Here is a 24306-nt window from a genome sequence, read left to right as displayed (position 1 = left end):
TTCACATGTTACCAGGCAGGATGATAATTTACTTTGGGCTGAATAGCTCTATCTTTACCATGAGAAGGGACTGATATTTTGTCTTTAAAGAACTACTAGCCTCCTAGATAAGATTTGAAGAACAAAAAGCTCATATAAACTTGGAGTATAACTGACAAGAATAGTTTACTCTTGAATGTTAAGTTTTCTTACAGCACTTCCAATAAATCTTTCCAAAACTCCTTTGAAACAGAAGGAGGTGGTGGGGGAAGCCTTACTCCAGCTATTAATAGGGCAAATAGCTGCAGTGGGTTCGTGATCAATAACAGGAGATCTTTGCACCTGAGATCCCAGTTAGATCAGGATTGGTCGCAGGATTGAATTTCTTTTCAAATGCACATTAAAGTGTTTATGCGGACTGCATGTTGGAAGATGGCTAATTGTGCATAAAACCTGCTAATGCAAAGTTAAACCATCAACAGTTTTTGAACAAATGTGAACTACTAGATTGAATTTTTGTAGACTTGGTAAGACACCTGTCACCACATCTGTGCATCACTGAGCCACAGCCTAAACACCAGACACTCCCTAGTCTGAACAATAGTTCCCATTTTTTTCCCACATTGAGTTCTTTCTGGCTCACTGTGTCCCAGATTAGTGTACTCTTGGTTCACAAAGTGCACAGCTTTCCAGATTACTAAGGATCTTGCCTCGATTAAATGATTAAGAGATGCAGAAATTATGAATGAAAAGGGATAGATAATATGGATTTGAATTCAACTCCGGAACCACACCACAAGGTAAAAACAAGATAGCAAAAAGACATGCAAGTGTATCTGCATATCTTTTATATCTAAAATGGTTTCCTTTTTATCGTGCAAAAAACATTTTATTATCATAATATACATAATTTTCTTAAATGAACAAAAAAAAATCAGTGATATTTCTGATTTAAAGACCATTTCTTACACTAAAGTCAGAGATAACTGGCATTCTAAGCTCAGAGTGCAGGCATAGTCTGTCATGTTTTACAAGCTATTTTCATTATTTTTTTGTTTTGAACACTAACTGACTATCATGCCAGGTGTCCTAAACAGGGCCCAGCAAAACAATTAACTCCAAATGCTGGGAAAGGCCATGAGACAAAATCAAGGAGTTTTCAGGGAAACTTTGCATTCTCCTACTAAATTCAGGTGAGCTTTTAATCTGGGATCCTCATGGGGAGGAGTTCCTTCTGTAACATGGTTTTACTGCAAACACTGCATGGGGAATTCACTGTCCAGAACAGGGCCTTAAAGCTGGACCTCTCCCGTCCTTCTCATCAGATTATATGTCATAATTATCAGATTATAGAATGTTTGTCTCAATATTTAGTTGTTGATATCAATAGAAATATCTCCCACGGGACAAATGGCTGGACCCAAGCAAGGTATGAAAATGGGACTTGCCATTGTACACAGAAAAAGAACAGTTCTTATACTTAATTGCCACTTTTTCAGTGGGAATCATGTTTAAATATATTTGGGACATTTCTGTCAAACAACTAAAGCAATTCATTACAATCATCTTAATGCACTGAAAAAAATACTGAAAAAGACATTTAATTGTCATGAAAGCCATGCTTTAAGTGCAGACTACAATATTACACTTAGTAGCTCCCCAAGGTAGTGTTTGCCCAGCTCTGTTTGTTTTGAATTAAATTGGATAAGAGTTTTTCCGTGTCCTCCACTGTTACTCATCACTTCTTGGAGCTGGATTCAGAAAAGCCTCATACTGAAGGAGTTGCACGTCTCCTACGGACTCTGCCTGTACTGTAGAGGCTGATAAATGTTTGACCCAGCTCCAAGGCTAAAGTGATTTGCCAAAATAGCAGCTTAAGCTAGAGGTTATTCCAATGTAAATTCAATGTGACAAATGCTAAAGAGAATCTGGAACAACAAAAAGCCATATGTTGGCAAAACAAAATCAGAATGGCAGATGCTCTCCTCAACCCTTACCACAAAAATCTGATTGTCAGTTTAAAACTAAAGCCACTCTGGAAAGCAGCAGTGATAGGAGCAAAAGGCTGTGTTCCTACTCATGCAATATCTGAATCGGAAGCTGAGGATGGAAGCTAAACAGAGCACCGAATCTGGCAGTTACAGGGCAGGGCGAGCTCATTTCCAGCACTGATGAGTGTACTCCCTTTTTCTCTAACCCAATCCAGTGGTTCTGAGCAGCTCAGGAAATCAGTCCTCTCTCTTTCAAACTGCTTTCATGCTCCAGAACAAGTAAAATGCTTGAAAATTAATATTATTATTGCCACTCTTTCTTTATGTGACTAGATTAGCAAGACAATTCTTGTACTTACTGTGGCCATTATTTTTAAAGTCAGAAGATGTAGATTTGCATTTACCATTGATTCCAAAAAGCTATGTATATGTTACAGTGCTTGGGGAATATGAAGCCTGAGGGTAAAAGCACCCTTCCGCTTCAATAATGCAGGATCAAATGCCGTGCAATTAATTTACCACCATACTCCATCCAATACCACCTCTTCAATTACTGTTATCTCTTACATTGATAAGATAAAATTACTAACTCACAAATGAGGTCAAGTGAATCAGATTCCTCCTTTTCCTTTCCTGCTTGCCAGTCCTGAAAAAAGGGAAAATCTCATCCTGTAGGTAGGAGTCTACTGTCATTTTAGATGCCCTAAGATGTCCCATCTGGCTTCCAGCTGCATTTAGTGGGTGCAAGTTTTATGTAGGTTCTGATGGTACATTCAGTCCCATCCATATCTTGGATACTCTTACATGTGAATAATGACACTAGATGCCTCTATGTAGACAACTAACTCCCACCGTAACTGCTCAGAGCGAGAGCTGTCAGACTCCAGACTATGCGAAATGACAGAAGAATTTTACAACAGGACTAGGCCTCAGAATATTTATATATAACTGCTCAGAGCGAGAGCTGTCAGACTCTGCGAAATGCGAAATGACAGAAGAATTTTACAACAGGACTAGGCCTCAGAATATTTATTTTTAGTTTGATTCCTGAAATAAATAACATAAATAACATACTAATAACAGCACAAAACACCTGGATGGCATATGTAGTATGCTACTGAATTATCTATGTAACATACTAGACTACTCAGCATTGGACAGCCCACAGTGTTTTTCTTTTGCTTTGTTCAAGACTCAAATAAATGTGAACTTGAGTGTGAGAATTTCCCAGAAATAACCAAAGCAAAAAAACACATTAATTGTGATTTAAACTCACTTGAGCCTAGGCAACCTCAGAAACGTCTGCTATGCCTGTTATACAGCAAGGGCAGTGGGAGGGGGGGATTACCAAATGGAGAGCTCTAGCCAGGCCGGTGATGATAAGATCACTGAAGCCACTCTGAGAAGGACTTATTTTCTTACAGTGGCCCAGACAACACCACACTACGACAAATTGAAAAGACTGGGGCTCATCTTTCTTGATAATAGTTAAAAGTTAGAAAAAGAGTTGGAGTCCTCGCATGCCCGTGAAATGCCACATCTCACTCTCGCTCCTGGTTACTCAGATTTTACAAAGGTAGGAATGATGTAAGGGAGAGAAAGATTTTCATGCCATTGAGGACCAACCTTAATCCAGCCCTACAGCAGATATTTAGCTAATCATTGTATGGATAGACCTATAAAATCAGTTATATTTCCTATAGATAAAAAGTTCCAGTAGGTTAGTTGTGGGTTCCTACAGACAATTAAAGAGAAATTAATATTCAAACTACTGCTCAGAACATTGTTCTGATAAAGCCATGTGGCAACAGAAGGTACAAAGCTGAAATGCAATGTATTTCTTTTAAATTAGATGCTTATACCAGAGCAGAGGTTGTGTATGAATGGACACGGGAACCAGCAAGGTCAGTGGTTGTGGCTGAAGACGGCTCTCGTTTGAATCAATATGATCTGCTTGGACAAACTGTGGACTCTGGAATTGTTCAGTCCAGTACAGGTCTGTGAAAAAGTTTTTTTGGGAAGGGTCATATTTAACTGCCAAGACTTACTTTAGAGCAAGAGAAAAAATACAAAGACCAAAGAGTGAGAAAGGTAAATTGCAATATATAAGCTTCAGATTAGGAGAACTTGACTATGAAAAGATAACATATCCTGGAATTATTTTCCTACTTCAACTGGTGTTTAAAATATTTGAACAATTAAAAAGCTTCCTATAGTGACACATCTAGCCAGAAAAAACAGTAATTTACATTATAAAGAAGCACTCCTCATATCCTTATGGTATTATCTGCTTACTATATAAGCTTAAAAAAATAGTACAAGAATACAAATCCTCAAAGATCATATTCCTGAAGGCAGTGAAGTAAATTGCTAAAAACAAGCATATAGTTTCTCAAAGAGGTATTTAGAGAGTGAAATATCATGTCATCAAATTAAAAACCATCTGGAACATCCAAACAGGATTAAGGTGTCTTAAAGCTAGCACCAGCTTCAACTCCAAAACTATTAATGAGATACAGAATTACAGCTGACATTTATGGTATTATATACCTGTAACCTTGAAGCTGGCTAAAAACCTTTGCTTTTTCACTTTGCAGTGTTTGTTTCAAGATGTAATTTTTTTTTTTTTTTTTTAAATAATTTAGAAGGGGCATGAAGACCTAAATACAGTAATAAACTGAGCACTGGGCATGAACAAGAGCTCAAAATGTTGACTAGATTGACTGTTCAATGGACCGAAAGAAACATTGCATTAGGAGAAGTAGTTGTATTGCTTTGAATGCACCTGACGTTGTGACTGAACTAGAGGAGTACACTTATACCTGCATAAACCCAACTTTCTAATGTCATTCATAAAGTCAATGAACATTTAAGGAAAAGTGAGTCAATTTAAGGTGAACCTTAATTCGTGTCTGAAATTTTTATTTAGCTTTCCAAAATATATTCATATGCTCTACTAAGCCAACAAAATTTCTCACAGACAAAAGTTTCTAGTGGAACAATATTCAGGTTACTGCTTCAAAGCTTCTGTTCAGTTGATGTAATCATAAAAGAAGTAAGTGGGATGGCAGTAATAAGGACTTTGCATAAGAACAATAAACACAACTACTCCCCTAGATTCACTGCTTCCATTATTGAGCACAGAGGCATGGATCAGACAAGTAAAAAGAAAAGGGGAGAACCCTCGGCCTGGCCACAGCTAGAAATGTTGCTGTTGACTTTTGTGGAGCCAGTAATTCACCCCAGCTGCCCTTTGCTGAAAACTCAATAGGATTTGTGAGGAACTGCAAGGATCTCGAGCTTTTTGCTCTTTCTGTTCTGAAGCTACTCACTCAGAGAGACCTCAGCAACCTGTGTGCCTGCCCTTTTGCACTCATCACCAATTCTCTGCTTGCTGGATGCATTATAAGGGCAGCAGAATAATCAGAAGAGACTCATAAGCTTGGGAACATATCTAAAGCAAATAGATAATACCAGATATAGTTCAGAGTAATTGGACAGCAATGCGAGAAGCACCCTATAAATTGTTAAGAAAGGCAGATAACAAATTTTTAAACAGAGCTGAAGTCAAACATAAGAAGTGTAAAAATTCTTCATACATTTCCATGAAGAAACAAAAAAATATTTGTTTTGCCCATGATATTTCATAGGTTTGAATTCTGCCTCCTTTTTTTACCTGAAGAAACTCTTTACCGTGCCTTTCTATAAAGTTAAATACAGTATAATTAATATTTGCTGAAATAAAGATGCTGTTGTCTAGATGCAGAAAAACATTACAAAGAACTAAATACAATGGCTATCAAAACTAAAAATAAGCCCATTAAAGAATCTTTTCAGTACCAAACTTGCAATCCTCTTTAGTTCCTACCTGATAAAAATATACAGTGGTGGAAGAAACACCTTTATTGCTTGCAAATTCAGTGTCTCAAGGAAAAATTCTTCTTGATTTGCTTTGGAAAGAAAAATGCTTTGCCTTCCCCAAAATAATGGTGAGGATCAGAAGTGGTTAATAATCACTTTTCTCCCCATTCAGGTAGGTGGGCAGCTAGTCTCAACAGAATCCTCCAGCACATCTTTGACCTCTGATCATCTCTGTTTTAAGATATGACATATGTAATGAAAATATGAAATCTGTCCCTACTTTCAGAGTTGTGGGTGATGACTAATCTGACAAAAAGACAAAAGGAATTGAAGACAATCTTCACTTAAGGGTTCTCAGCACCTTTATTAGGCAAGAAAACTGAAGCTCTCTTGCAGCTGATTCTGTGGATCATTAGAGGAATCTACAACATCTTGGGCAATTTTAAGATGATATTTACAGTTGTCTGGAATTCCAGACATATTTTCCAAGAATTTGCATGTAACTGGGTTACTCTAGACATTCGCAAAACTATTAAATGATTTGTTGAATCCATAAAGTCCTTTTTTTTTTTTTTCTTTAATTTGTCCCTTTGCTAGTAGGCCATCTGCTATCCTTATTTCTGGATCTAGAACAAGATAACTGACTTTTTTATGACTCGAGAATCTTGAAAGACTAAAACCTTTTATAGCATAGTTACTCATCTATGCTGGCAATGGAATGTGCAGCTACTACATGCTTAAAAATAGCATTCAGTAAACAAAATAATAATTATTGTTGCTGCTGTTTTGTTTAAGCAGAGAGTCATCCATTTTTTACTTGTATGTAAAATTCCTGTCACTCTTCAACTACTGACTCATATTGACTCAAAAAGAGTTTTAAATGATCTTTTTTTGTAAGCACCTTAACAGATGCTTAAAGGGCTTGTGCAAGTTTCTATTTACATAGAATTATTCTGCCACCTTGAAAACATTGATTTGCACTGAGAATCATCAGGATTTATACTCACAATGGTATATTTTTTTCTGATGCTCTGTAAATCTGCTGAGAGGATGCTGTTCTTAAGAATTTTTCTATTGGGTTACATGGCATAAGTAGTAAATGAGAAATACTTTGCTTTAAATTAATGGCAAGGAAAGCCTTACTTCCTACCCACAGCAATAGAAGAAGTATTATTATAGCTAAAATTCAGTCCCCACCTCAAACCTTATGTCTGATGTGATGCACATTAATTTTAGGTGCTCACCTGATAAACTGGGTTTTTCACAAATAGTTTACAGAGCACTGAGTAATAGGTTTGATGTAAATTTACTGAATTATCAACTATTTTCTTCTAAGTACACAGGTTAATTTACACCACCTGAGCATTTGACTCAATGATTGTGATATACTGTAGAATTAAGGGCAGGTTAAAAACTGCAGCTACAGAAGTGTTGAGCACAGGCACAAACTCTTCCAGAGCACTGGAAGAATTCAAATGTGGACAATCATTCAAAACATTAGGTTGATATAGATGAAGGAGTTGTGTGACCAATTTTAAATGCTTCATATTGTGTAATACATATAAACTAATTTAAACTTCATGGAATAAATAAAATAAAAAACAAATTTATCTGCTCAACACAGTTATTTGTAGAAGACTTTAGGAATTCCAAGGAAGCCAAAAAGAAATACCTTTCTTTCTAACTTCTTTGGATAAGAGAGTAAGAGATAAGAGAAAGCAAGATGCATAAGCTACAACTTGTGAAAGCCTAGTAATCAGACGCTATGAACATAAGAAATATTTTGCTCAAGAGCTATTTGAAATTTTATCTTGTAGGGAATTTTATGACTGAATTACAAACCTTGGAAAACAGAATTACAGAGGAATTGCTGGGAAGTTAGACAGTGGTCAGCAGCTGTCATGAATGTGGCTATGCTTTTCAATTAAAGCAAGCCATAAAATGTGGGAAGCTAAAAATTCAGTAAATAACTGGAGTACTTTCATGTCCTGCACTTATTTAAATAAATCTCATCAAAGATCTACTCCATTCTAATGAATGACTGCAGTCCATTGGTACTTTGGAGACTTAAAAATATGGTTTTGCCTTGTAACTGAACTGTAGGCATTATTCTAGGCCTGTGCTTTGCCTGATTCACTCCTCACGGCATTACCTTTAGCTGACTTCTAGCTCAGACCTGCTGCAATGCTTAACAGATGAGAGTAATCCCTGTCTGTTTAATTGCCTTTATGCTTTGAATCTTGTTCTCATTTTCCAGAGGTTAAAAATACTTTGATAATTTAAGCAGCTAAATAAAGCTTCAGAGTACAGTGGTGTGTTCACTCTGTATTCTTAGCTTGCCATCTACAGTCACTGAATTAATTCTGACATACCGTTGTGAACATTCTATATCTGATTGCATTAAAATAGCTTCCCACGTCATATTTTAGTAGACAATATTAAATTTTTTGCTCTTCTAGCCAAGACTGGCACCCTTCATAAAATCATAATCTCTGGTACAGAGGAACAGAAGGTTGTTTCAGTGAAAGTTAAAGAAAGGTGGGCAAAATTCAAGTAATAATGTCCACTATACTACTTCTGCCATTCCTATTTTTGAAAGAAAATTTTTCTTGTATATCCTTTGCTTTACCTCTCAATTTATAATTGATTCTCTTTTTCCCCTTTGCTACTGTCTTTTATATTGAAACATACCAGGAGTATTGTCACATCTTATTTATAAGCTTTCCTCAGGGTTATAAACTGAGCAAGATTGTTCAAATGAATGTTCTTCTAGATTCTGAATTAAAGAAAAGGGCATTTGACATACTCAATGCATAAGCAGTCAATGTCTAGACATAGTTTTTCAATCCAAGCTTTTCCTGTACAAGAGCAACTTGCTCTTTCCAACTGTCTACATTTTAAAATAGAATAACAGTAATTTCACATGTCATCTCTGATCTAGACAGAGGTTTCCATTCAGTTACATGTCCACCTGTTCCTTTCCTAAGATAATGTTTATTGCATAATAATAAGAATCAATCTACTCCAAAAAAAGTCACAACAGTAGGTTTTCCAATCTTTTGAGAATATACTGTTTTTCAAAATTCATTTTCCATGATGTAAATAATGATCTGAAAATGAGGCATTATTTGCTGTGCTCTGGCAGGAAAGGTTTATAGAGTTATATAAATACTTAAGATTCCTTTCAATTGCAATTAGAATACCCAGCTCATATGCTTTTGTAGCACCCAAAAAGTTAGTGCTAAAGAAAATATTCTGTATTATTCTTGCATTGTCCATTTACTTCAGGAGAGAATAATCATTTAGTAAAATACTGAATTAGCAGAACAGGGACTCTTAATCTTCAGAGTACATAAAGCACAGGCAGTGGTAATGCAGACACAATCACATCAACAACTACATCTTAAGCCTGACCCGACTGAAACACTTCTGAGTGCCTGTCTTGATTCAGTCTTTATATGGTGTTTACATGTGTATATTATGGTGGTTTTCCATCTTCTAATGGAATAAGACCTTTCACAAGAAGCCTAAACAGCCACCAGTTAATGCAGACTTTCATTCACTACTCAGCAGAGATGAAAAGATGTAAATTTAATTAGCATTTCCCGGAACTGTCTAGTTTTGTATTACTAGTAGAACTTCATAACCTGCTTTATTAAATGTTTTCTTCAGAGCTGACCCAATTTGATCTGAGGACATTTCTTTTACAATAGGGGTGACTATAATGAAAAAATATTTCCTATAAAGCCCCCTCTAATTTGTATATTTATAAAAGCTTTAATGTTTCTGTTTTTCTTGTTTTCAGGGGAATATGTTGTTATGACTACGCATTTTCATTTGAAGAGAAAGATTGGTTACTTTGTCATCCAGACTTATCTGCCATGCATCATGACAGTGATACTGTCACAGGTGTCCTTCTGGCTTAATAGAGAATCTGTTCCAGCAAGAACTGTATTTGGTAAGCAAGACCTATAAACTACTTGGCAATCATAAGTCAAATACGTTTAAGAAATTTTATGGTAAAACTAGTTATGCCTAATACGATATTGGAGAACAGCATGAGCCTGGACATAGTGCAGTACACAATAGTTAACACATTTCATTGCAAAGATGTAGCAGAAGCTGATTTAAGGTCCAAAGCTTTTAAACTGATTGTAAAAAGAGACCTGAAAATATCTTAAGCAATCTATTACAGTTTGACTTTTCCAAAACAGTAAGTATATGAATAAAACATTTCTGACAATGGCAATGACTTTCACGGTGAGGACTGTCAAAAAGGCTTTAATCAATGGGTGTTGGTCATTTGACATCCTTAGGCCCTTTGAAAATTCTTACCTTAAAAATCTTTTACATCAGTCCCTTTTGCAGGCTGCTGCTAAAAGTGTCCTGTTGAAATCAGTGACAATTTATTGTGCTTACAGTGGTAAATAGATGCACTCAACGAACACAGGAAGGCGGCAATCTAAAGGACTCTAAGTTTACACAGTGGGTCCCTAGTGTTTTAACCACTGCTTGGAAATGCTTATCTTAAAATTAGAAACAAACTAGCATATTTTTGGGGGATATTAATCCAAGTCAAGTACATAATTAAAAAAAAAAAAAGATGATGATGATGTAACAAATCTTCAGTTAAGGAAAATAGAACCTGAGACTTCTGCTATGTGAACTAGTCTTTTTTGTGATGTTCAGATGGGACACCTGAATACCTTTGTCAGGAGGAGGTGGAAGAACACACCACTGAGTCGGCTTTTACACTAGTTTCCCTGCCTCAGGGCACTGCTGGGGCAGGACGCCAGGGGCCCTTCTGCTTCGCCAAAGAGAATTTACCCATTTACACTGGACATAGCAAAGCCAGAGAGTCACAAGGCCTGATGTTGAGAAAATCAGACTCTGAAACTCTTGTTGAACAAGAGCTGTTTTTATTGGGCTTTTCTGGCACTCTTCACAGCTGTGCTTTAGTTTCCCAGTGCCTCTGGAAATCAATTGCAACTTGCGTAGCCTTAGACCTCATGAACCAAGTAGAGGCTTTCTGTTAATACACAGATGTGCATTTACAGAAGAATGGTTTAGATCATAGTATAATTAAATTTTATTTACATAATATTGTTTAGATTAACACCTAAAATTAGTTCTCAATTTTTATCATCAACTTCACTGAAAATTAATCTGGGACTTTCATGGGCCTCTGTAGTCACAGCTATTGAAATTGTAACTATTTTACCTCTTTTTGTACATGCCATTTAAAAAGAAATGTCAGATGATCAGTTTGAAATGCTATACTTCATTGTCCCTAGATGGAGAACAAAATTTCCTAGTCTCACAATGAGTAATATATAATACTGCACGATGTTCAAGCTGCTGTCTTCACAGGCTCAAGAACCCACGCATTTCTGAAAGTTTTCCTTTTAGAACACAGTTAGTTATTTAGTAAATAGTCTTATGTTTACTCCATCATTATGTATCAAGATCGCTTTTTCATTTCTTAATAGGAGTGAAACAATATTTCAGAAAATTTTGCAACAAAATGTTTATATATACAGACTCCCAACTTAGACCTTTTAGTCCACTGAGTACCGCAGATGATAAAAAGTATAAATCCTGTTTTGCTACTATGTAAGAGAAACATAAGCTCACTAGTAATGAGTCAAAGACAAGATTAGGTTGTCTCTCAGGGAAGAGAAATTGCTTCCTCATTAGGCACTAATAATTCAAGCACTTTCCACCAGCACGTAAACACATTGTTCATTATTTGGCCTATTTTAGACCACTGCACATTTTCACTAACACTCAGTGCAGCGAAGATGAACTCGCAAGACACATTCAACACATGACGTTGCAGTTGTCAAGGTAACTTGTGGACATGTGATTTGATGTAAATGTCTAGCCGGCACTTGTAGATTTTTTTTTTTTCAAGCAGCTGCAGGCAGAGTGAGTTCAATACAGTCCTGCTTGCTCTCTATGGCCAGTTAAGGGAAAAGGTTCATCAGCAGTGAGAAGCTCTGATACCAGAAATGCAAATTACATTATCCTTGCTCTTACACAAATTCTTTGCTATTTTCAGGGCATCAGTGAATAAAGGGAGAGAAATCTGTAAAACCGCCAATTCAAATAAATGCAATATCACATAAAGCTTAGTGCATTTGTGTGTACATTTGAAGGAGCATATACCAAATACGCTGAATGAAAACAAGAAGTTTTTTTAGTTTTCTATCTAAATATCTTAGATCTGTTGCAAGAAAGAATTAAAAATATTAAATTGTTACATCTGTAGGACAATTCTCAGGGCGTGAATAAGGAACAAGCAACAATGATTCTCCAAATACCAGGAAGCATGGAGTAGTACCCAGTCCACGACTCAAAATATTATTTCCATTCCAACTTTAAAAATATTATTCTACTACAACAGTGTCAAAGAATAAAGGTATAAAAAATGTTTTGAAGATCCTGCAACTTCCACAGAACTTGAAATTATATCCTCAATTAGCAACTGAACTTTAGTGGGGAAGTTTATAAGAATTAGGGGTGAAGACAAGGCTTTCCCACCTATTGTAACAGTTGAGAAATGAAGCACAAATATAGCCACTGATCTAAAGACACTAAAACTGTTTGCTTTGCAGGAGTGACAACTGTCCTGACAATGACTACTCTGAGCATCAGCGCAAGGAATTCGCTCCCCAAGGTGGCCTATGCCACTGCTATGGATTGGTTTATAGCGGTGTGCTATGCCTTTGTGTTTTCTGCACTCATTGAATTTGCAACAGTGAATTACTTCACAAAGAGAGGCTACGCATGGGATGGCAAAAGCGTCGTTCCTGAAAAGGTAACACCACTTAATATCTATCCCAAGAGGTCATACTGTGTCATGCTTGGTCACTGTATGGGGTTTTTTTAGCCTGTTAGAAATTTTTATTATTTAGAATAGTAAGTAATTATTCCAAAAGTTTCCTCATGTGTTCGCACACAGCATTTCTACACATAAACAATAATTATTTAGACACTGAGTACCTAAACACTACTTCTGACATACTGTATGATATTTAATGCTATTAATAATTAAAAATTTTACTGAGATTTTGTCTTGTGCGACTGAGCAGAAAGAAGATAAGTGTGTATTTTTTTTTTAAGGGAAGGCAATTACTTTTCTAATGTTCACGCAAGAGAAAATGTGGGTGCCTCGGTATAAACATAGAAAAAAGTCTTGTGGCTGCTGTACTTGACAGTTTCCAAAGTATATTGCTCCCCAACGTGAACTTCAGGAGGACTGCTCTGTGATCATGACCAAATAAATCACTGCAGAACTTATTCTTTCCTTTCTTTTGCCTCCTATTATTTCCCTATTTTTTTTAAATAGAAATATTATTTTTACTTCTTAGTCTATAGAATAAATTGATTTTGGGGGAAGCACTGACAGTTGTGTTGGGAGTGTGCAATCCTGATCCATACCTCCCTGAATGCAATAGAGAGACACCACACTGACTCCCTTTGGTCTGGGATCAGACCCCATCTGTAAATCACAGGTGCATCAAGAAATTGTTGAGGACATTTAGGAAATAAAAGAGAAAGTTTCCCATTTCCTATGAGTTATCATGTCAGCTGCTTCTGTGAAGAAGCTCATTTGGTTTTTGGTTTTGTTTTTTTTTTTTTTTTGAGAGAGATCTTGAAAGAGAGTTTTAACTTGCCTAATTAGTTATTATGAACATTCACAGACTAGAGATTCAGCAGAATAAATATTTGGAGGAGCAGATGTTACTCATTGGTACATGAATATATGTGTTTAATTCAGGAGTGTATGCCTATATATAATTTTTTTTTTTATTATTTTAGTTGCATAAGTCAGTGAGAAAACAAATAAAATTAGGACAATTACACAACGAAAACTAATACAAAAGTATTGTAGAACAAATGAGTGAAGTAACAAAACAAACTTACAGTAATGAGCTGCATGACTGCTGGTGAATATTGAGTTTTCAGTTACTGATGATACTTTCATTGAAAATAATTTGTTTGATTCTTTGTTGTGCTCCTATCTCCATTAAATCTTCATTTCATTTCTTTCAAAGAAAATTACATTTTCAGAAAAAAACACACCAATATAAACACAATATTCAAACACTGTTTAAAACATTAGAAGATTTATGGCTTTGCATTCCTCAACAGGTAAGGGTCTTTATGTGTCACTTGATATAAGTTGCCGGTACCTGGTAGAGTCCATTATCTGCAGATGTAAGGAAAGGAAAGCAAGGCAAACTAACAGTGAACAGAGCATTGCAGCTTAATAAAATCTAGAGCTCTAATTAGCTGTCATCTTACTTTTTCATAAAGTTGAATTTGACATGAAACATTAAGACCCTGACTGGTGTCAGGACTTTCTGTGGATCAGATTCCTCACGACATTTAAATCTATAGAAAGGGTCTCCTCTGAGACTTCTGTGGAGCGGTTCTTTGCCTGCTGGATTTATTGCTGCTCACTAGAGTATCTGGCTGAGAAGGAAACAGGATTGGCTTCGTACTCAGCAAGTGTGTTAGCAGCTTCCTGCTCAGGAGAAAAAGAACAGCCAGACAACTAAAAAAATCTTTCTGACATCGCCTTTTTTCTTTTCTGAGTATTCTTTTCAACCTGTTTGTTCCTCCTATTCAGCAGAAATATTCTAAGACAATTTGAAACCTTTTCTTAGCCTCCAGCTAAGCTGAATATTATTGTCATGAAATAAAGAGCATCTACATCAGAGTCATTATGTGAATCCTTTTTCTTACCAAGTAGCAGAAATTTAACATTTCAGCCTTTGTTTCCTTCCTGCGTGGGACTCCAAGCCATGCTTTGACAAGCCTCTCCCCACTTGCCCTGATGCTTTTGCAGCTTCCCTCACATTCCCAGGTGTCCTGCAGGAGCCCATCTGCTCCCTGAAATGTTCACCTCCTGAACAAGAACTTTTTACCAAAGCCCCCCTACTGGGTGGTCTATATAGTTATTAACCTATAGTTGATCTGTCATAAAAAGTACTGTGACTACTTTAAAAAACATTGCCTCCATGGGACAGCTGCTTCTTGAAAACAGATAATTCTATCTGTTATCTTGTGAAATGACATAATAGATCGCATGCTCTTGGGATTTTTTTGTTATCTGTTTTTTCCTCATAATCAGAGGAACTTGGAGCAAAGTGGTGCTTTTCTTTACACCTCCTTAATGACCCACTACGTCTCTCTTCTTGTGCAGTGGCTGGAGGAAGGGTTTGGACTGTCTGCAACAGGGACAATTGAATTCCAGCTGGTAACCCCAGATGTCAAAATTTAATTTTTTTCCTACAAGTAGATCCCAGAAGTAGAATACTAGAAAACATAAGGACCCAGGGGAAAAATCTAGATATTCTTTCTGATCAATAAGTTCTTCTCCACTAAAAGATTTTCAATACATTCCTGCTTTAGCAATATAGGTAGGTGTATGCAAAAATCATACACGTCCCTGTATGTGGAATGACATTTCAGCCATTATTATCCAATTGTAACATTCAAACACGACCATTAAGTTTCTGTTCCATAATGCACATGCTTTTGGTGTAAACCATTAGTGAATAGAATACTGGCAGCTTTGCATTTTATTAAATAATCCACTCTTTTAGTGCATGGTCACATGATATTTTTATTGTATATTTTTAGGTATGAGCTGTGTTAGAATGCATCATATAACATTATTTGTCTTAATATTGGAAACCTACATTAAGAAATTCAGTGTCTTTTAAAGTTTTTGTCCTGGTCAAGAAGCACAATTGATTAAGGGAATATTGAATTATGAGTGGTTTGTCACTGTTGATTACCATTAAAGGTAATTTTGTTGATCAGTAAGCCTAGCTATCAGTATAAGTCCTCATTATAGTTTATCTATCATCTAATTTGGTTTAACTAATACAAGTGACTCAGATGGATGGTTTTGTCTTTGTCTTCACCTAAAAATTTTGCATGAGTCATATATCCAGACACTAACTTCTTTCTTACAGCTTGTTACAATTTGTGATATAAATTTGATTAACTGCAAAATTTTATGGTGCTTTTTCATAATCCTATCTGTTGAGAAGATAGTGAGAATCAAACATTTTCTTCTTTCTTCAGCCAAAGAAAGTGAAGGATCCTCTCATTAAGAAAAATAACACGTACACAGCTGCAGCTACAAGCTACACCCCTAATATTGCAAGGGACCCTGGGCTGGCAACCATTGCTAAAAGTGCAACGATTGAGCCCAAAGAAGTTAAGCCAGAAACAAAACCTGCAGAACCCAAGAAAACTTTTAACAGCGTCAGTAAAATTGATCGACTATCAAGAATAGCCTTCCCATTGCTTTTTGGAATCTTTAACTTAGTCTACTGGGCTACCTATTTAAACCGGGAGCCCCAGTTAAAAGCTCCAACTCCACATCAATAACCTCATTTATTCGTATAGTTCTGTTTTGTCTTTTGCTCTGGGAATTGCTTCCCGTTTTCACATACAGTAATTCCCATTTGCTTCATTGCCTCTGTCTTAAAGAAAATAAAGGTTTCTTTATTTAACAAAAGGTAAAATATATCTGTATATTTAAAAAACCCGTGTGTGAGGGAGAGAACAATATAAGCTATATACTTTGGAAAAATGATTCTGAAAATGGGAAAGGAAAAGATGTAGAATAATGAAAAAAAAAAAAAAAAGGAAACCATTTGTAGATAGCTTAGTACTGAATATCCTCCAAAGGTATTGTACATGTATGTGAAAAAGATATTTTTATTCAAAGGATTGTGGGGAGTGGGAAAATATTCTTTATGACGTTCCTGATGCACATACTATACTGTACCATTTATTCAACCACTGTTTATAATCTTTTCAAAGATGTAAAGTTTTCCATTTGCTGAATCCCATAAGTTATGTTATTTTCCTAATCCCTTTTCTCTTCTATATTCCAAACCACCTGACTTATAATATTAAATGGTCTAAAGGAAATCTGCTCACTCTAGGTACAGTTTGTCACTGTATAGAACGTAAGATCTAATGGTAACAAATGCTTTCATCTGCTGTCTTACTGCAGTCTTGTTCTAAGCATTAAGTTGTCACTAGACTAGATTTAAAACCAGTTGCACAATCAAGTGCAGATCCCAAGTTCCCTCTATCACCTGTGTAATCCAAACAATTCCTGGATGCTTTTACTCATCACTATGTTTTAGAGAGTTTAAAAAAAAACCCAACAAACCAACAATTTTTGCAAGCTCTAGATATGTTGAATGTATTCTTTTATAAAATGATACATTAAAAAGAAGCTTTAGACTGAAATTTATGGATAGCAGAAAGACAAAATATAGTATTTAAATAATATATGTAAATATGCAGCATGAGATTGTACATTTTTTTACTTTTTTAAAGTTGTGTTCTTAAAACATTGTGTAGGATTCACCTCTTAGCTCTTAATATGTTTTTAAATGCTCAATAAAACATATTTAGAGCCTGAATAAAAAAAAAAAAAAAAATCAGTGGTACTGGAAAGCCTAAAAAAATAATTACACAGAAAGTGCTTGGAATTAATTCCATTCGTGAAGTGGTTACGTGTACAGTAGCTTGCAATTTGACAATGTCATCCAATGTATACTATTAGATTAATGACTGGTCTGCTCAGGTCATGCATAAATACTAAAGTGTGGGATTATATTTAGTAGGTAAAAATGGTGAAATATTTGTTAAGACAGAAGTTCATCTGTATATTACTGCTATATTTGCCGATACATAACTGTTACAATAAGTGATGTAATATATGTAGCATTAAATACAAAAAAGTCATACATAAAAGAATGTACAGGAAAATAGATTTTATTGAGTAAACTTACTACATTTCATTTTTACTGTAGCAATATATTTGTAGGAACAATATGTAAGGGCTTTAAATACAAGATGTCCATTTTGCAGGTATTGTGCTCCCTTTAAAAAAATTCTAGTCAGTATCATTACTGCTGATTCTTAGAAATAAAATTTCAGATAAAGATTTTTCAGAGATGGGAAGAATGGTGGAAATTTGCAAGCATCAATTAAAAAACTGTAATATATGGTATCGAATGAATTTTAAAACAATGCTACACGAGCCTCCAGGGAAACAGCTACTGAGAGTCAAATTTCACAGGCAGTTTTCTAAAGTCTTTCTCATAAATCAAAAAGTTGACATTCTCTATTTACAAAAGGAAATAGTTAATGTTTTATTTAGAGAAGATTTTTTTTAAACAATGTTTCATTGTCTAACATTTAGTCCTGTCTAAACTTGATAAGTTATCTGATTGGAGCTTATTAAAAGGGGATGTTTCATCTTCTGGTATAATGTGTAGATATATGTATAGAAAAAAATAAACTATGGCTCTTTAACTTCTGTGTACTTGTTTATCTTGTTATTTTTGGCGTTAAACTAGTGTGTTCATTTAGGTCACTTTACCTCTCTAGCAATTCATAGCTACCTTTTGGTCTGCATTTTGCACATTAGATGTGAATATTACTTAACTAGTCTGCTTTTTGCTATGCAATGATTGCATTATATCACCTCTTAGTTAGTCTATGCCAATAGTATTATACTGTATAAACTTGATTGCACAGTTTATCAAAGACAAGGTATTATCTATGTAGCTTTTTTACAATGCTTTGCTAAACCATGTAATAATAGTAAGTCTTCCTTGAAAATAATGATACACTCTTATAGAGGACAGTTTCTGTTTACTCCTGGGATAATTTTAAAAAGATGACATTGAATGTTTATTGCACCTCAGTGCAGTGATGTGGCAATAAAACCTAAATCTAATAGAGGTTGTTTATGGCAGAAGCATGTATTGCTTTACAGAGTTTAGCAAAAGCTCTTTATTTTATGTCAGACTGTAATTCTATTATAATAATAAAGCTAAAAATGTTCAATAATGAAAGTGAATGTTTTACTTTGGTTTTCTTTAGTTACTGCCTTTTATAACACATTGCTTGATAAACTGCTATTCATTCAAAAACTTAGTTTCTGCGGATTTGGTAATGAATGCAGTTTTAATAGATGTAATTTTCTGTCCAGTGTTTTCCAGGGACACATATAACAACAGGAATGTTTCCGAAATCTAATTTGACATTCAAAAAAAGATCAGTCTGTACAATGTACATCCAGTAAAGTAATTAATTGAATCAGGTGAACAATTGTTAAGGTTTAGTACCACAACAGTGAATATGATATAGGGTAGGAACAGAATGAAATGCAGTCTCCCAGACAAAATGGCAGATAAACCAGAGAATGAGAGTAAAACTGTGGGTATTTATGTTGTAGATTTCACTGTTTAAATAAACAAGCAGATCTTAGAAAGACTGTTAGAAGAGAACCTCAGGCTGTATAAAATAACATTATTTCACTTATTTAATGAGTTGTGGGGGTAGCATTCAAACAAGCACATGTGTAGCTTGAAAATTTTAATTCTCAACTCTTCATTCTTTCCCACATGGAAAAATACAGAGAGAGGAAAAGTCATTCCAGTGCATTCAGCCCTCAGATTTTCTTGGAAAATTTCCTGGAAAGCAAGGCTCATGCTCTTATGCGGGGGGAGACAACCAGTTGTAGCCATACAATTTTAGAGGATCCAAAGCAAGAAAGGCTGATATAAGTGTATATATGTATATAACAATATTCATAGATTTCTTAAGCATGAGTCCTACAGAAGGATTCTTCAAAATGGAAGGAAAGATTGTGTTCATACAGACTCAGATTCTATTAACTTATTATGCTTTCCTCTATTTTGAATGAGAATAATGCAGTCTGAATCCCTGTTCCTTGCCTCCTACTACTAACTCCACGGAGATGAATCCCTATGGAAACCCACACAGGATTTTCTGGAGGAGTATGGTAAAGAAAGTGGCAAGTGACACTGTTTCAGCACCCACCTCCTATGTTCACATGTCAGATGCAGAGCATACATGGGGATTCTCACATCTCCTTTGTCACTGCTCAGGCATTTTTAGGCAGAATTTTACTCGAGTGAAATGAGTGAAATTGTCTAGATGCAACAGGATTTGACTCTGAGAAAAATATATAGCATTATTCAGCTTCACAGACTGGAAGAACAGCCTCGTCAGATGACAGATTCACAGTCACCAGACAGTCCAGCATAACACCCTGACATGGCATTGCTGTGTTTGCTCTGATATTACATCAGTAGGGGAAACTCCTCCTGTTTTCCTTGGATCATCCCTAGAAACTACCGCAGGACTTTCTTAATGACCAAGGACATTTTTTACACCACCAACGACTTTCTTCATGATATTCTTTCTCTTGGACTGACTATGCAAGACCTGAAAAAACTGATTTCCTTTTCTCTCTATCTCCTTCTATTTTTCACCAATATGGTAAATAATAAAAGCTTATGAAACACTAATGGCTAGAAAATGGGGCACACATGCTTCAGGGAGCAAATAATAAAAGAACCTCTTTCAGCCTGTGCTTTGTACCTGAATGACTGTCCAAATAAATTAGTGTGACTGGGGAAAGTCAAACTTTTTCTTAGAGGCTGTAACAATATCAGCCATACTTTAAAAGATAAAAACTCAAGATCTCCTCAGACTTTCTATAGCAGATCCACAGAAGAAAAAAAAAATCCTCCTGCTATGCATAAACATGACATAGCTTAAATAAAAACGTGTTTGCAGCCTTAGCACATGAATTTTGCAAGTGAAGTATATTATCAGCTTGTCAAGCTGTTGCTGTCATGTTACATCTGATTACAAACTACGTCAAATACAACAAGAGAGATAAAAGCCTTGAAACGACAAGTTTCTATAGGCTCATTCACTCTGGCTATAGGCCCATCCAAACAGGCAGGATGACTTCACAGCTGCTGATAAACTTATTCATTTAAACTGCTTTAGGGCATTTGAAGATGCTCTGAGTAGATTTTGCACAGTTGTTACATGCATTTCACCCAAAGACTAAGGACATTTCCTCTCAAAAACCTGCAGACCAAAGACCAAAGGGCACTGCTTTTCTGAATGTGCTGTCAAGGGAGGAAAGATGTATTTGCCGAACTCTTTCTCCAATCAAGGACATTTGAATGGAAACAGACATGATGAATTTCTTCCCAAATGTCCTCATATATGAAGTATTTAATGAACCTCAAGTTGTACAAGCCTAAGGATCTGAACCAGGCCTAAGATGCTAAATTTGTTTAAAGTGGTTTGCTAATGGCTGCCCAGAATGCACTACCTTTGCTACATGATAGTTTTACAGGTATGCATCATCTGCTTAATACAAGGTGACTAAAGTGCCTCATAGGAAAATAATAATTTAGCTGCTATGGGATTAATGCAAATTTCTTTAAAAAACCCCACATACTTAGAGCTTCTATTCCATTATTGCCTGTAGCAGCAGAACCACACTTCTAAACAAGTGGTTTGTAAGCTTCTAGGATTGCTCTCCATTGTAGTGATATTTATTAATGTAACAAATTTACTGCAGGGATATGAAAAATTCCAGAAAAAATTAAACAGAAGAAAAACTTTTATGGTCACCTAAAACCAAAAATAAAACCTAGTGAAGCTACAATAGAAAGATCTTTCTCTTACTTTTTTACAAAATACCTTACAAAAACAGAAAAGTGGATTTCAGCCAAGAATCTTTTAAATGAATGTACCTTTTGAATAAGAGAAAAAGCCAATAGAGGCCACAATAAAAGTCTCTGCCAATTGTTAGGACCTGCTGTAGGGACATAAATTTAAGAAAGAAAAATAACATTTTTCAATTAAACACAATCAACTAAATTAAGAGGCCACCTCCTTTTTGGACGAAATTGTTAATTTCAATAGCTTCAGGAGGCATTTTAGACAGGGTTTTTGCTTTGATTTTGTTTTTCTACAAAAACTCATGAAATTCAACTTCAGTTTTCATCTTTTTCCTGTCTGAGGGGTTACAGCAGGCATGAAGAGGTGAGGGACGCTGTTCTCAAAGGTAATGGTGCATATCTCAGGAAATTACAGCGTGGAAGTCTTAGAGGAAACATTAGTTTTAATATGGCAATGTGAAATATTTTTGTAACAACACACAATACTTAGCTAAGCTTCATGGACACCACAAAATAATACGCAGATTAATGTAAAACTTTGTGGTCTTGATAGGATTGTGTTTCTTCATTTATGTGAGACAGCTAAATCAAACTTTAAAGAAAACTGCTACATACAGCTATTCAGAAGATAATACCTACTACTGTCAATCAGTTGACTGATTTCTGCACGTTTCTATCATCTCCTCCCTGGCTTGCCTCGGCAGCGCTTGATTTGTAAGGAACCAGACTAATTTAGGCCAAACAAAATGGGGTCTTGGGTCATTAGGGCCTTTACCAGCTTGTTTGTGACTACCCTCTCTCCTAACTTTCTTGTCTGTGGGAAGGTGAAGAAAACATAAATGAAGTAACTAGAGCAACACATCCCATTTCAACAGTTTAAAAGGACACAGTATGTATTATGAGAGTAATATATGTACGGATATAAGGTTTAGCTGGCTGCAAAGCCAGAATTTTTACACCTGAGTGCACTTCTCTTACATCCGTATGTAATCTCCTCCCCCAAAAGATAGCCAGATTCCCAGAGAAGGTGAATCTTGTATCCTCTGGAAGTATCCACGTGATACCTCCAGAGGATCCCAGCCATCATTTCACTAGCAGCCTTCTAAGAATGCATAGGAGTTGTGTTCTGGTCATTGAGTTACTGAATCTCAACGGTTATGTTCATTTGTAAGTGACTCTAACCTAAGCCTTCTTTTCCAACAAAGGTGGCAGGGCTGAAAATGTCCGCTTCCATTTAACAGTTTTTGAATGGAAAGATTTTTTGCTTGCAACTCCCAAAAAGTATAAATATTGAGAAAACTAATTTTAAGAACACTGAGACAAAAGAGAAAGATCGTTATGAATATTATAGAGAACTGGTAAACCAGAAAGTTCACTTTCAGATATTTATCGTAGCTTTAGTCCTGATGATTAACCATTCATCATCCACCCTGCCACGCCCAGACAACATTGGCATTCTCCTAGCAAATAAGTTAATAAAACAACAAAAACCCTTTCAAGTGGATACAAGCAGATTTAAACGAGTGCTCGATGCTTTTGAAAACCTCACCCAATATTTCTAGCCATGCATAGAATGATTTTTAAAAGCATACTGGTGATGCTAAAAAATCAGAAAGCAAGAAAAAGATCATTAGATTTTGCAGCAAGTTCTGCTAACAAAATTTTCTGAGCCTGGATTTTGCCAGAGCACGAGGCTAAAAATCTTATTCTTGCAGACACATAAACAGTGCCATAAGTGTTTAAGCCACACAAACATGGGAACCCACAAAAGAATTCTTGGTTTTATTCACACTGCTGCAAAAGATTTTCTTAATTATATAACAGAGCTTGAAATTTATATTGAGGGTTGTCATAGATCTGCATGGAGCCACTGATCAGACAAATTAGAGACACAAGTTAATTCTTATCTTCCTGTATCAGGCCTTAGTAATGGCAGTAGAAATAACAGTTAGAAGTTCAAGTAATTAAATCCTGTGAAGTATTTCTATCACATTATTCTAGAACTGACATCATTTATCTTTCAATACAACTTTTTTCCTAAATATCATCCTTGATTAATTGCAAAGTAAAAGATATAAAAAGCAACAATATTAATTTTTTTACAGCCTTAGGTTCAAAGGGAATAAGCAAGCTTCAAGAAATATGACCATATACCTAAAGAAAAAGTTTTTTCTGACTACTGCCAGAAGTAAACGCAAAGAAGTCTATAAATAAACATGATTCATTTATTGATAAATGTCTAGAGACAAGAAATAATAATAATTCTCTGGTGTAGCACAAGCTGACATATTTATTACTAAACATAGTGTACTTAACAACAAGAGTTGTAAGACAACAGGCTGTTTTATTACTGCCTCTTAATGGGAATTACATGAATAATGAGTCTCAGGAGGCACTTACCAGTGATAAAGGTAAATATTGGCTCTAAAAAATGTCAGACAAGCTATTATACCTTTGTATTGCAAGCAAGCTATACAGATTATTAGCTATTATTTTGTTTTATTATATCTAGTATTTAACAGCTAGGAATGCATGTTTAAAAGATAAAAAGACTGATGATATCGGAAGGTATGGTCAGTGTAAATGGCAAATAATCATCCATTTCTCTTCACATCATAACTATGGCTGGATGATGTGCATCACTAAAGCAAGGAAAGCTGGTTTCAAGGTCAGCGCAGTGAAGGATCTTGAACAGAAATGTACACAGCAGAAACTGAATTGTAATGCATCGCATCCCCAATCCCAGATCAAAAATATATCGTTTCTACTATTACTAGTTTCTGTATAGTAACAGAGAAGAACTTGCTTGAGATTTCAGCTCTGCTACTTGAGGCATTACACAAAGAGTGACAGCACTTTGCATAGTTAGAATGGATACCACTGTTCTCATCAGTGTGCATGGAGGA

The 24306-nt window shown here is 35.6% G+C and overlaps 1 protein-coding gene across 1 annotated transcript in view; it reads left to right on the top strand.

Annotated features, from left to right (window-relative positions):
- The window catches only part of GABRA1 (gamma-aminobutyric acid type A receptor alpha1 subunit), a 38961-nt gene extending 22480 nt beyond the window's left edge, over window positions 1-16481 (top strand). The window contains exons 6-9 of the mRNA XM_009285714.2: window positions 3823-3966; window positions 9637-9789; window positions 12449-12651; window positions 15936-16481. Coding sequence (XP_009283989.1) covers window positions 3823-3966; window positions 9637-9789; window positions 12449-12651; window positions 15936-16244 — 809 coding nt within the window. The 3' untranslated portion in view covers window positions 16245-16481. The remainder of the gene's footprint in view (window positions 1-3822; window positions 3967-9636; window positions 9790-12448; window positions 12652-15935) is intronic.
- The last annotated feature ends 7825 nt before the right edge of the window (window positions 16482-24306 follow it).

Source organism: Aptenodytes forsteri, unplaced genomic scaffold (assembly GCF_000699145.1).
Source record: "Aptenodytes forsteri isolate BGI_AS27 unplaced genomic scaffold, ASM69914v1 Scaffold54, whole genome shotgun sequence".
Taxonomy (NCBI): Eukaryota; Metazoa; Chordata; class Aves; order Sphenisciformes; family Spheniscidae; genus Aptenodytes; species Aptenodytes forsteri.
Note: the sequence above shows the minus strand (reverse complement) of the source record. Positions and strands in the feature narration are given on the sequence as shown.